The sequence below is a fragment of the Polypterus senegalus genome, chromosome 18, assembly GCF_016835505.1.
Source record: "Polypterus senegalus isolate Bchr_013 chromosome 18, ASM1683550v1, whole genome shotgun sequence".
Lineage (NCBI taxonomy): Eukaryota > Metazoa > Chordata > Cladistia > Polypteriformes > Polypteridae > Polypterus > Polypterus senegalus.
The window spans coordinates 87,440,152-87,455,447 of NC_053171.1; the positions used below are offsets into that span (position 1 = coordinate 87,440,152).

The following is a 15,296-nucleotide window of genomic DNA, read 5'->3' on the forward strand; positions in this document are numbered from 1 at the left end:
AGTCAGAATGCAGAGAGCCTGTGATACCTTTGAAATTTGAAACTGTACTGGAATGTCACAAGAGTCATGTAATTTGTCATCCCTGAGACACCTAGTCATGTAATCTGGCACCTCAAGACAACAAGATCTAGCAAATGCAGTTGTCAGGTATGACAGTTCTTCTGACTAAAAGTCATGTAATGTGCTGTCAGTTTTATATACAATGCTACTGTAATAAATTCCTGCCAATGCAACCATAAATTGGATTTAAAGGATAAGTCTAGTATTTTTTCCAAATCAATTATTTCTTCACGGTCATGGTATATATTTATTTACCACAAGAAATTGCATTCTAAAGTGAATCACTTTTAATAAATTAAAAAAAATACCTCGCATGGTGTTCTGCTTTATAATGGAGGTAAGGGACACTGGAGTCCAACATGAAAGCAAAAGTCTTTAAACTTACTTAAAATGTCCATTTTGAAGCTTCACATATTTCAGTGTAAGACAAATGTGCCTTCATATTTGTTTTGAGGCATGCTTGTGACCACAAAAGTAACCCGGAAACAATCCATTTTATCATCGATTCTTGGTACCCTTTTTTTGAGATAAGGATGCATTTCTTGCTTGCTTGACTACTTGGTTTTGAACCCCACTCACCAAATTTCAGAGTCTTCAGGCTATATATTAAGCTAGTTGAGTCTCTGCAATTCTGTTTGCTCATTGGTAATGTTCTGCTTTGACTTTTAACAGACAGACAGACATACACTCAAATCATATGATTAGTTTCCCTAAACAGTGACTATTTTTCACCTCTTACATTCTGTTTTGTTATTCTGTATAGCACATGAAGCAAGAGTCGTGCTGAATGACAGTGTGATGATTAAGAATGCACATACAGTATGAGTTTAACTGATCTTTGTACACATAACAATAAATCTTAAATGAACCGTTTGCACCACGTTGCTTTTTTTTTTTTTTTAAGAAAAGCCATAGGTTTTTCAAATAGCCAAACCACCTAGATATTGATGCAATCTCAGGCTAAGTTCACATGGCCAATCAAAACTCTACAGTAGCAAAATAAAAAAAATAAGTGAGAAAATTAAAAGGCCAGAGTGTACGTGTACGAGTCATTCCTAATGAGTATATGGTAATAAAAGAACTGAGGACAAAGTTTTTAAGTCTGTAGACTCGCAGACACTTGTACCAGTCAATCCGTAAGCACATGTGGAGAATGTGCAAACTGCATGTAGATCCAGGCACTGTGTGGCATAAATGATGGCTGTGCACTGCTATTTTGCATATTTTAAAGCAGCTGTACTAAACTTACCAAACCTCAACCTGATTAAAACTAAATATGTCTATCAGTTCTTGTCACTTGAGTGTACAATATATGCATGCTGTGCGTTTCTCTTGCTTTAATGCCGAAGCACATGTGTGTGATGATAACAGCAAGAGAAGACAATATGCTTGAAAATTTACACAATAAAACATTTTTGAGTGATGGAAGTAAGCTTCCAAATAGTGAAAGACTGTGAGTGAAGGTAAGTGTGTCTTTTTTCTGTTAATTGTACTAGTTCTCAATAGAAAATAGTTATTTTCATGGGAATTGTTACATATGCATTATTTTTACTTTTACTTTAAAACTTTTTCTAAAAACAATACTTGTCCTTTATTTCCGGCACTGGGCGTGGTTAAATCTTTCTTGTAGGACTTATAACGCTGCTCGTGTTGTGAAGGGGGGAGCGGCTAAACTCACGCTAAGGAGATGCCGTGATCATCTGCTGTATTTCTGCTGCTGCTGATGGAGAGCTGAATGTTGATCATTTAAAAGCCTGTACAGCAGCTGTACTTTTGCCATGTCGTGTCTCTGCCACTCGCGTTATGAAGGGGCGGCTGAACACATGCTGAGGAGTTGCTGTCGGATCGTCTGCTGGCTTGTTGGTTCTGGCGAGCTGCATTTTCTGCTTGTCATGCTCTGCATCGATTATTTCAAAGCCTGTACAGCAGCTGTCCTTTTTCCACTTCGCGTCTCTGCTGCTCGTGTTGTTTGGGGTGACGCAGCAGGACGAAGCAGTCGGATCATCTGCTGGCTTCCTGCTGCTGCTTGTTGCATGTCGTCATTTTAAGAGCTGGGAGCACATGATGTCAGTCTACCTAAAGAATGCCAACAAATGCTTAGTAAGATATCCGTGAACTTGTTTTAAATGTTGTCTCACTGCCTTATCTCGTGGGATGTTAAAGTATCTCTCACGGAACATCAAATTGTCTTCGTGTGACATTAAAGTCTCTCGCAGGGCATCAAATTGTATTCCGAGAAGATCGCATCTGGTCTCCCTAGTCTCCCTCCCAGAATTTTTTTTTTTTATAATAGAGAGATGTGTTAAAAAATGCTCTACTTTGAACAAAATTTAATTTGGCAAATTAATATATACCAAGATTATGAAGAAATAACTTTGACTTGAAAAATACTGAACTTATCCTTTAAGCAGGTTTATTAATGCAGCAGCAGACTACAAATTTCATTCAACTATATTAATTATTTCTGGAATTTATTTATAGGGAATTAATATTTTGAAGCCATTGTATTAGTACTTTTTGGTAAGGATTTGTATTTTTTGAGAATAAGTGGTTCACAATTGCTGTATGTCCAAATGAATAAATCCTACAGTCTCCCTCCCTCCCCTTGCCATTCCCATATCAAAAGAATACATTAAAAAAGTGTATATTAATACCTTGCTTAAGTTTGTTATAAGTAAGTACAGCTGGCACTTCACAGATGTCAATTTTCTAACTGGTGCAAACAGTTCAGAGTCATACTGGGTTGCATCTTACGAGCATCTACAGTTGGCCATATGGGACTATGGGATGTTGGGAGAGCTGCCTGTGCAAATAACAGTTGCAGCATATAAACATCGACACATGATTTAAAAGAAGCGACTATTTAGCAAGTCTACACCAGGGATGACCTCACTTGCTACATTTTTAAATACCAAAATAAAATTTTAGTGTTTCAGTGCTTCAAAGGACAAAGCACATCACCCTATTAATAAGACATTTACTGAGAAGTTCTCAATCTTATTTCTCTGTCTCACCTTTAACTATATTGGTCTGTGTCTCTTTTTGATTATTTTAGAGTAACAATGACTTTTCGAACATATGCATGCATTATTGTTAGTTGCTATGATAACGTTGTTATAATTACAAAAAAGGTCAGATATTACAAATTTAATATTGTTCTTTGGAAGTTTACGTCTGTGACTGTGCACTCAAATGGTGTTTGATTTTAACCAGATTATTCACTGGAGAATTAAGTAATACCCCCTACAATAAATAAGAATATAGAATAGGCCTGTTTATTACCTTGCTTTAAATTATTAAAAAAAATCTGTGCTATTAGAGTACATGGTTACTGAAAAAGGTGCCTTAAAACTTTATAGCATATATCTAAAAGATTGAAATTGTTAAACTTGTCTGGTAATAAGAATTAAGTGTAGAGATATACATAAATTAGTAACATATTCTGGCCTTGATGAATGTGATATCAGTCTACCTTTTATTATTGCTAGAATTTCATCATTAAAAGTCTTTCCAGGATCTGCCCTCTTCCATGTTTAGGAAAAGATTAAATTCCTTAGACAAGGCCTAAATTCAGGAAATTATGTGTACATCTCAAAGCCAAACTTGATAAAAAAATGAAATTTACAGTTAAACTTAGTAGTCAGATCTACGGATGTCTTGATACCAGACTTTGTACTTGATACCAATACCAGTGAAATTTTATGATAATTGATACCTTTTGATACCAGGTCAAAAACAGAAATTCCATTCAGTGGCTTTTTATTAAAGTACAATCATTTATTGAAGTGAATAATATTGTCCTTTTTCTGTAATACAATAGAAAACATATACATTCTAACACTTATCAAAAGCTTTAAAGTAATGTTATATCCATCAAGTAATTTCCCAACTATCTCTTAAACTAGTATTGGAATTCATAAATATCAAAATACAATGCAAGGCTTGAGTTTTATTGTGTAGCAGATATGGGGATCCCACAGTATAACAACAAATGGGTGTTATAATCTTGAGGCTATTTCAGCATAGGGTTTATAAAGAATGATGTATCTTGATCTTCCTGATTTATTTTCACTTGTGCACATTCTAAATTTATTCTTTGATATTTTCTGTCCAGCATCTGAAAAATTCTACTTTAAACTAATACTAAATATAAAAAATTCAAACATTATATCTGTACTGTTAATGAATATCAAACGAATTTAGGATAGTTCCATTTAAACAAACTCTTTAAAGCTGTGCATGGTGTGTGTGTGTGTGTGTGTGTGTGGTGTATGTATGACTCATCCATGTGACTGCCAAACAGAGAAGCTTGATTCGTCACTCCCACTGCTCCGCAGTCCAGTGGCGTTATGCTTTACACCACTCCATCTGACTCTTGGCATTGGACTCGGTGATGTGAGGCTTGCATGTAGCTGCTTGGCCATGGAAACCCATTCCATGAAGCTCCTGCCATACAGTTTTTGTGCTTACATTAATGCCAGTGGAAGTTTGGAATTCTTCAGCTATAGAATCAGCAGCATGCACCTTAGCAGTCGTTCACCCTGCTCTGTGATTTTACGTGGTCTTCCGTTGCATGGCTTAGTTGCTGTTGTTCCTAAACGCTTCTACTTTCCAATAATACCACTTATAGTTGACCGTGGAATATCCACCAGGGATGAAATTTCACAAACTGTCTTATTGCAAAGGTGGCGTCTTATCACAATACCACGCTTAGTCACAGAGCTCTTCAGAACGACCCTTTTTGTTTCACAAATGTTTGTAAATGGAGACTGCATGGCTAGCTGCTTGATTTTACACAACTGTAGCAATGGGTCATATTTGAAATACCTGAATTCAATAATAAAGAGGTGTGTCCCAATGCTTTTGTTCTTATTGTATATATTTTTGTTTGAGAATTGGTGAAAAGTTCTTCTTTTTTTTATTAAGCCTTATTTCACATAGGTACACTTTAATATAAAAAATAATGCTTCTGTTTGGCTGATCAAACGAGATTATTTTAAATGTTTTTTTATAGGGATAAAGAAAAAAAATCACAATTGGTATTGGCCGATCCAGTAACTTGAAATCGGTGATCAGTGTTAGTCTTAAAAAACCTGATTGGAGCATCCCTAGACACAGGTGCCGTTGTCTAAGGTGCCAATTATTCTAAAATAATCAATAAACATAATTATTAAATGAAACAATCAACACTACATTCATTTTTTTAAACTTTGTTTATTATAAACATGTATTATTTTGTTAGTCTAAGAATATATCCTATTACTGCACATTTGTTATTTGCTTAAAAAAAGCTTCCATATTAAAAGTACATTATACCAGTATCTAGTGAAACTGTCAGAAGTTTCTGTTATACTGTGATATGGATTTTAGGGCAACACTGCCCATTCCTAATGCATGTATAAGAATAATAACAAGTACATATGTGAACGAAATATGCAATATTTTGATACTTATTTTAGAAACAATAATGCTACAGCATATGCCTCTTGATAGTAGAGTTAAGGTGGTCTTTAACTCAAGCAGTTTTCTTACAGGGAGTTAAGGTCAGTTATGTATGTTGTTTCCCAAATAGTCTTGGCTGATTTGGCCAGGATTGGCACTATTATCTTACAAACTTGAGGTCTCATTTTATCAGTGTAATTCTTGCCTATCAGATTCTATAGTCATGTCACATGTCTGTGTGAGGCTCTTGGTCCACACTGAACTGTGCATGGAGGCAACGGTTTTGAAACCAAGATGACTTTGGACATAAGCAAATGTTCCTAAAAGTACCACAAGACCTGCGTCTCCCCTTCTATACAGTAGCTCTATCTAACCCATTTCTAAGTAATTCCATCATCAGCAAAAAGAGAAAAAAAATGTAAAAATAATCACAAAACAGGTTTCAGTAGTTTTCAGTAAAGTCCGATGGTCATCCTAAGTTTCCCAAAAAGGCTAGAGATTATCCTTGAGTGGCCAAAGGAAATGTGTAGGGTCAGTACATTGTTAACTGGCAAAAAACAAACACTGTATTCCACAGTAAGGTACTCCTTCCATCTTTGTGCATAGTATTGGTAGTGCCATGGTTTAGTAGATGCTTTGCTGTCTTAGGACCTAGATAGTTTGCCTTATTTGAAGGAGAAATTAAATATCCTTTCAATCATAGTTTTCCGGATGAACAATTGGCTGTTGAGCTAAATTTGAAGTGTAGTTTAAAAAGACAAGAAGACCATGGCCTAGTGAGCCTTAGTTTGTAACATGTAATTGCAAAATGAAACATTTAGACCTAAACCCAACATAAGTATTGTAACTGGGCCTGAATTAAATAAACAAATTATCCAAGACAAACCCTTTAATACAACAGAGCTGAAGTATTTTGCCACATAGGGAAATAAAATGTTATTTCTTCACACTCGTGGGAGACAGCCATTTACAGGTACAGTATTGTGTGGTTTTAGGTGGTAAGTAATACCAGTCAGTGAGATAAGTACATGTCATTGGTGTTATTTGGTCACTAAGGTATTCATTCGATTTTGGTAGGATTAAAGTAAATCTACCGTTCATTCTAAAGATGGAAAAATGAATGAAGTTGTCCAAAGCCTTTTCATCTAACTTTATTTTTCTATACATAAAATTTTATGAGAAAGGAATTTAGTTAAAGTGTTTGTAGGTACATTTTCAGAGGAAGTTACTGGTTTAAATTGTGGCCCACAGAAATGCTCGTTTAAAGTATTTGTGACTATTTGTATGCATGTTTCTGTATATCCTTCGGAACTTATCATTTCAGTATATGTCTCTCTATTATAATAACAAAATCTTGGGGAACAAGCCTTTTTATCCTACGACAAGACGTGATCTTGTGAAGAGAGACACTTCCCTGTCCTGTGAGATGAGACTTTGTGCCAAGAGATTTAACCACCCCCAAGGCCGGAAATAAAAGAAAAGGGGAGATGACAAAGTAGAACATCGTAAATAATTCAAAAATGTTGGCAAGATACACATGCAGAGCAGGTTAGAGATAATGGAAGTGCGAAAATTCGAAAGTCTCAAAAAAGTGATAGTAAAGATCGCATTAGCGATTATTATATTATTCAGATTTAAACTTTAAGTCGGAGTCTTGTAGATAGTCTAATCCATGTTTTCATCAGGGAAAAGTAGTATTTCATATCAATGAAGAGGCGTATCCGCGAGAATTAAAAGATTGCTTGTTTAGTGAAAGTGAAATTCCGCAAGAAAAAATGTCAAGCCCCACGAGACAAGACTTTATATAAGCAAAAAGATTTGGAAAGTCCTGCCCACATCTAAAACATTTACAACCACGCACACAGTTCAATCAGTTCTCATTTGTGTGAATGCTATTGTCAGACACAGTTTGTGTAGAGAGAGAGAATCGATATTCACTCATGGGCAGTTATACATTGTGTTGTCACGATGTTATTCCAAACACGGAATCAAAATTCAATGCGATATTGACAAAAAGGTAAAAGCAAAAAGATATCAAATATATGGACATAGGTGATATGACAGAAATATGTAGATATTGTTTGGCTTATACCGGGGATAGCGGTACAAGTCAGAGACCTGTAGATTGTCTAATTTGTGTTGCCATCAGGGAAAAGTAGCATTTCTTCTCAATTAAGAGGCCTATTCGCGAGACTTAAAAGTTTTTTTGTTTGCGAGCGGCAGAGACGTACCGCAGACTGGGGGACTGTTGAGCAAAGCCCCCTAGTAATAATAAAAAATTATTTTAGTTAGCATTGTTCCTTAAATCTTTGTTTAACTGGATGCAAAGTGGTCTAAAGTGTAAGCTTATCAAGGATTTTTTGGTTTAAGCTGATATTGTTTTTGAACATACATAGATTAGGTCTGAGGTGTTTTGTTTTTTTTTGTCTAGAGAAACATTTTTATTGACAGTGTGTTTTACATGTTTCTCTTTTTGAGCTCCTTTTGGACCATACAGTGTCAAACCTCCTGCTGTATTTTCCACTGTTTTAAAACTTGCAGTATTCTAAAACACACTTCTGTAGTCTTTCTCTTCCTATATTTGATTTCAAACATGTAGAATCAGAATTTAGTAACTAAAGTAGACTTTCAGCAACCTTATTTTAATTGGTAAGGATGTATTTTACTGTTTTAACTCTCACTAGAAGAAATTAGCCATGGAAAAGTGAAAGATTAAGATTTAAACCTTGAATTGGGCAAAGTTATTTTGCAATGATACTGTTACCAAATTCATCTGTCCCAGTCTATTAATACACTTGAGACGGTTATACAAAGAGACCATCATAAGCAGCAGAGAGCCTAACTCCCTGCAGAGATTTTATATTGGTTCTCCCATGTGCCATGAGAGGCTTTTTAGGCAAGTTGTGTACGGAATGATGACAGTCCATACTTGCTGTAAAATAAACATTATGCTCCCAATGAGGGAAAGATGATATTGAGCATTTGTACAACCACACAGTCCATACCTTTCTGGAATGAAGAATGCTTTTTTTAGCATGGTTTACTTAGAAAACGTGTAATGCTTAGCTGTGCTTTTATTTATATATACAAATGCATATACATTCTGTGTGTGTGTATATAAAATATAAAAAATATACATATTGATCATATATTTAAACTATATGTATACATTTATTCATAAGGCATAAAATATAAGTAAATATATAAAATTATAAATTAATGGTATTCTGAAAATATTACTTTAAATGCTGCTAACTGGTAAAAATGAACATGTTACAAAACAGTTACAGATTTACTTAGGCAATAAATGTTTATGGTGACATAATCTTTCATTCATTTCCTGTTTCCCAAATGAAAATAAAACTGTTACAAAACTGCCTCACGACTTTTAAGCACAGTTACAAATTTTCAATGTATCCCAAGCTCACCACACTTTGACAGGATTGCTGGTTTTTGTATGAATGTTTTAAAGGTATGGTAAGCTCAGCCGCATTCTTTGCCTGTCTTTTTCTTTTTCCCATTCTTTTGTGGTATGACAAGCACAACACATTGGACAGGTAAACCTCTGTTATGTTTACACGGCCAAGATCACCTGTTTTTCTTCTTTTCTTGCAGCAGAGTTTTATGCATTGTACTTCACATGAGTACTCGCTGGTTGTTCACTTTTGCACAGCCTGCCCTGCCAACTTAAAACAAAATCAAACATGTGCCAAACCACAGAGTAGTATGACTGAGTCACTGGGAACGGATTACGCAACTGATGATCACAGGTGTGGGTACTATTACTATCTGCGTTTAACATTATGTAGTTGAAGGCTATGATTAAAAACTGTTGAAAAGCTGTGTAGTGTGATAAGTTATTTAGACATTCACACAATAGAACTGAACTTCACGTACTTTACATAATAATACAAGCAGTGATGGGAAAAAGTAGTATTTCAGAATTTAACTGTTTAGATTTTTTTTATTAAATTACAATTAAAAACTCAAAAATTTTAAATATGATGTATTTCAAATAGAATTGTTTAACACAGAAAAAGTGTCTCAGTAGCTGAAAAGCTGCACACTGCTGTGCTGTGATCACAAATATTTTGTAGAGTTTGGGAGATTCATCAGTTCTAAAGGAATATTTAAGACCTTTGTGATAAATTTTAATTACTTACACAGTAGTGGTATTTTAAACTGATGTATTTTTTTCAAACATAATCTAAACACATGCTGAGGTTTATTCCATTCTTTTATATCCGTTGTTTTTCCACCCATAATATTTTCTGAGAAAAGTTTGTTTGTTTTGATTTTTATAAACCAGTTGAACTTTGTGAGTATTTTGCAGAATAATAAATACATTTTTCTTAGACATCAAATCAATAATTGATCATAGAGAAGTGTGTAATGATACAATACCTTTGTTTATATTGTGTACTTTGCTACCACTGACTACAAAAAAGTAATGTAATATTCTCAATATCTTTTAATCCAGTTCATGTCTTTATTTTTTTTAGTGATTTTGTCATCCTTTATTCGCCATATGCAATTTCTTGTATTAGGAATTTGTTGCATACCCCAGCTTACTCTCCAGACAGTATTGGGGTCTGAGCACGGGGTCAGCTATTTGTACAGTACCCTTGGAGCAATCGCAGGTTAAGGACCTTGCTCAAATGGAGTAGCATTCCTTCTGTCACTGCAGTGATTCGAATCAGCAACCTTCAAGTTACCAGCCCAGATCTTGGATTGAGAATAAGCAGTCTTCAACAGGGCATGAAATTCAAACCTAGAACTCTGGATCCTTGGAGCAACCACAGCAGTAGCAAGCCACCCACCAGGAGAACTTACTGCAGAAAAATCATAAAATTAACATGACAGATGATGCAGTTATACAAACATAGCAATACATTTATAACCGACACCACTTAATTCTATCATATTCCTTTCTTTGTTTTCCAGTGTTTATATTTTTACTTTTATTTTTAGTGATATTTCATGATATTTTTCAAAAATAAATAGATCAGAGATATTTTAAACAAGCTCTTTATATTTAAAAAATTGTAATTATTACTTGAGATTATATGGTTTAAATGAGCAGCTTTCCATGTGACATTAAAACATAACATTCTCAAACCTGCTTAACTCATTTCAGGATCATTGGGTGAGAAAATTTTAACTAATTTGAATGAAAATGTATGTAGTAAAATAAACTACTTTCAGTATATTTCTGAAAATGAATATTAACATTTCACACAAAAGAGCTGATACAGAATTGTTCTGTCAGATTGGATTGTACAAATTATTTCTTTAGTTAGGAAAAAGACAGCTTCCTCTATCATGCGCTGTCACTTCACCTTTAGAGAGTTTTGCCTTTGGGGTAGCAAGGCCATTGTCAGGACAGATGTTCTTTTCATTTTATTCACTGGATGTTACTGCCTTTGTATACTGTCACCATAGAAACAATGAGTTTCTATAATAATGACGTGTATGCCTCATGGCGCAAAAATTACAAAATGCAAATGATTATTTTTCCTTTTTGTAACCTTACAAGTGTTTTGATTGTTTTTTCCCTGGAAATAACAGTCCACAGTGTTAATAATAAAGTTTTGCAACAAACAGGACTTAATACTTGGCGTGCAAATATTAGAGGCACCTTCTCCCTAACCATGTGTGTCTGTGTTTGTGCATCGTTTCAACATTTGTAACTTACAATATTTTAAAGTATATTGTTTCAGTGAAAGGGTTACATAAATTTAAATGAGTATCACTGTAGTTTCTCATTTATACATTTCTGAACTATATAGGAGCTACCAACAAATACATTTAATTGGTTTATTGGTAAAGATTTAGTGACAATTATATTAAATAGCTACTTTTCTCTCTAAATAAAATCTGGACACGGAATCTGTACCAAACTGTACACTTACCTTTTCGGTAGCAAACAGATCATTCATACCTGGGCAAATGGAGGGTAATCAGCTTTTTCTTTTATTTCCAGTCACTGACTTTGAAATAGAAAAACTGACATATTCATGGAATATTAAAATATTTTACACGTTTTTTTCTTTTTGTTCTTTATTGAGACATGCTGATTTAAATTAAGTTCAGGCAAAAACATTTGTAATTGGAAACTTAAAATTATTCCAAGTATTTTTCATCTTGTCGGGTTTTGTAAAAAATAAATAAATAAGTAACAAGAAAAAACTTTTTATTCTAATTATAACAAATGTGTTCAACCATCTCACATTCATTGCAAATCTCAAAATATCAGATATGCACTTTTATTTTCACTCTATAATTCATATATTTTTGGAAGAGTAGTATCTAAACATAGAAAAAACAACAAAAATAAGCATGGAGCACATTTTGGCTAAACCGTTTATGTATTTGCATTACTTCTTAAAGATCAATATGAACCGACGGTCGACATCTACTCAAAAAAATCCGTAAGCTAAACATTTTTAATTATAACAGCATTTTTAAGTTGAATTTTCCTTTGCATTTCGTAGATCCTGACATTGATGCTGCCACTACCATGATGCTTTTGAATACTCCAGATCTACCAGCTACTTGTGAGTATCATAGTAAGGTATTAGTTTGGAGCGTGTAAAAATCTTACAGGTCTGGAAGAATCATCAAATAGTCTAATATAATTATTCAGTTAATAACCTTGATAAACAATAAGTCAGATATATTTTTTTTTTGGTCCTAATTTCTTATTTTTTGCATGTTTCTCACATTTAAATGTTTCAGATCATCAAACAAATTTAAATTTTAGACAAATATAACCCAGGTAAACACAAATTGTGTTTTTTTAAGTGATGATTTTATTTATTAAGAAAAAAAAACTATCCAAACCTACATGGCCCTATGTGAAAAGGAAATTGCCCCCCTTGTTAAATCATGAACTAACTGTGGTTAATCACATTTTTTGGAAAGCTGAGTTCAATTTTACTAGCCACACCCAGGCCTGATTACTGCCAGACCTGTTGAAACAGATCACTTAAACAGAACCTGTCAGACAAAGTGAAGTAGGCCAAAAGATCCCAAAAAGGAAGACATCACGCCGCGATCTAAAGAAATTCAGGAAAAGACGAGCAAAAAAGTAATTGAGATCTATCAGTCTGGAAAAGGTTACAAAGCCATTTCTAAAGGTGAGAGCCATTATCCACAAATGGAGAAAACATGGAACAGTGGTTAACCTTCCCAGGAGTGGCCAGCCTACAAAAATTACCCCAAGAGTGCAGCGACAACTCATCCAAGAGGTCCCAAAAGAACCCAGAACAACATCTAACAAACTGCAACTAACTGTTGCGTACACCCGTTTCCATGCTCACATCGTGATGTATAAAAACTAAACTTATCCTAAAGCCATGCTCATTTTCACGGCAGGTCAATTCCTTGCATATGCAAGCTCTCCACTCGGTTTTGCAAACTGGCGGCACCCTGTGTCAAAGCGGTGCTACTTTGTGGTTTCCCTTTATTTTTTAGATGCACAACTCTTTATCAAATACACTGAAATTAACCACATATCCTTTTTTAGTTCAAGTCATCTGATTGTAATCAACCTGTAACCATATAATGGTGCACCAAATGGCCAAACTATTCCAAATACCATAACCACGTTAGCATTGTTACTATCAGTGCACCATTCAGAGTATTTTAACCCAGTGTATCTGAGTGTGGAATCGCAGCTCTACAGCAGCTGATCTATGGCAGATTGTGTCAAGAACGAAGAAAAATATCGGGGTGCAGCATCCAGCACACACTGCCTCAGCCATGGGCACAGTCTATTTAAACTTCTCCCATTCGGCTAACGCTTCAGAGCCTTTCCTGTATGGACCTTGCAGTTCAGAAATAGTTTCATCCCAAGAGATATAAATGCACTCACAGTCCATCAAGTGCTCCCGGTAGAACTGTTTGTACTTGTAAGTATAATTGCCTCACTGTAAACTTGCATTACAGTTGTAATATTGCACAACTTGCGCCACTTATGCTTTCATATTGTATATTTTTCACAGTTTTTTTAATCCTATTGTCATTATTTTTATTGTTGTTATTTTACCATTTTATAGGAAAATAAGTTTATGGAGGATTTCCATATTGAATCTCAATGTACTATACAATAAAAATAAAGGAATTCAATTCAATTGAGATTGCGTATTTACAGATGATGATGACTGGCTTCTAAGTCGATTTAGATTTCCAGCTAGGGTTGTGCGATATGACCAAAATCTTATATCCCGATATTTCATTTCATATCACGATATAGTACATTTTCTTTGTATTCAGTGAATAGTTTATATAATCACCACTCCTTTTTTTCATTTAAATTAAAAATCAAAAATGAGAAGTACTCAACTTGTAATTATTTCTGTTTTTTATTTAGAACATTTGAGCAAATGTTTGACTTAGAATGTAAACATAAAATGTTAATGTATCAAATATAAAACACTTTTCAAAAACAAATTACTAAAGGCCCAATATAAAATACTGCTATATAAAATGCCTGACATAACCAAAATGTGAACTGTAGCAGCAATAACTCTCACAACATATATTAAATATAAAAGGATCAAAGCACTAACAACTAAACTATATAAGGCCAATAAACCCTTTAAACAAAATAAATACAAGTCTAACATTAACTGTCAAAACCAAATGTAAACATTGTACTTCAAACTGTAGCAGCAATAAGGCTTACGACAAAAATATATTAAATATATAATATTAAATATAATATTTTTTAGGCTACATTCTAGTAAAATGTTAATTTGCACATCGTAGTGTGGCAAATCTCCGTTAATGAGTTACAGCTGATCGCCCCGTGCGTGGGGGCGCTAACGTGTTGATGCCGTCCAGCCCCAAGCACGGGCGATCCGCGTAACTCGTTAACGGAGATTTGCCGTTAATGCAGTTGTGGCGTAAACGTAATTTTAACAAGATTAACGCTGACAGCAAACGCTGAAGGGAAAATTATGCCTTAAGCAAATTGTTTTGGTAGCAATTAATCTTCCAAGCTTTTAACATGCTCGTTTAAATAGTACCTTTACAACTGTAATATCCTACGTGGCCTGCCTCTCAGTTGTAAACTCTCTGCATGCTCGCTCACGTGCTTTTTGCGGAGGTGTAGAAGAGGTTTGTCATGTTGGAGTCTGTGGTAGCGATCGGTTTGCAGCATAATTTGCACAGTACCGTTTTCTGGTCCGTGTCAGACTTTTCAAATCCAAACCATCTCCATACTACAGAGGTAGCCCCTCGTTTAGGAACAAGGTCCTTCTGTGTGGAGCTACCTGGTGTTGCCTCGTCTTCATCAGCCATGCTAGTGTGTCTGCATCCACGTGGTGGCCATCAAAACAATGAAAAAAATATTGCCATAAACAGTTTATTTTGCGACACCACGAAATAAACGATAGCGTAATGTGCAGCGATAGACGTTTTCATATTGTCATCCGATATACAGTATATCGTTATATCGAACAGCCCTATTTCCAGCCAATACCTTCGTGGAGCTCTTGATATTTTAAAGATGAAATTCTTTAAAGTATATATATTATTATACAGATACATTTTTAACTTCATTTAAATAATTTATATTGTTAATTATTAAATATGCAAGGACTTGGTGTTGCAGCATCAGAGATGAGCTGGCTCCCTATTCTGGGATTCTTCCTGCTTCGCGCTGTATGCTTGCTGGGGTTGGCGTGACCCTGGATGGATAGATGGATGGAATAATTAAACGTACTACAATGATATTTCAATGTTCCTTAGAAGTTTTGAAGAGTCGCCATTCTATGCTTACAGATGGC

At 34.7% G+C, this 15,296-nt stretch overlaps 1 protein-coding gene across 6 annotated transcripts in view; it reads left to right on the top strand.

Moving 5' to 3' along the window:
* foxn3 (forkhead box N3) overlaps positions 1–15,296 on the top strand; it is a 218,413-nt gene that overhangs the window by 165,829 nt on the left and 37,288 nt on the right. For 5 of the 6 annotated variants that reach the window (XM_039742314.1, XM_039742316.1, XM_039742318.1 and 2 more), the window contains one exon: positions 11,997–12,059. The exons of the other annotated variant lie outside the window; for it this stretch is intronic. In XM_039742314.1, the coding sequence (XP_039598248.1) occupies positions 11,997–12,059 (63 nt within the window). The remainder of the gene's footprint in view (positions 1–11,996; positions 12,060–15,296) is intronic. 6 annotated transcript variants of the gene reach the window in all.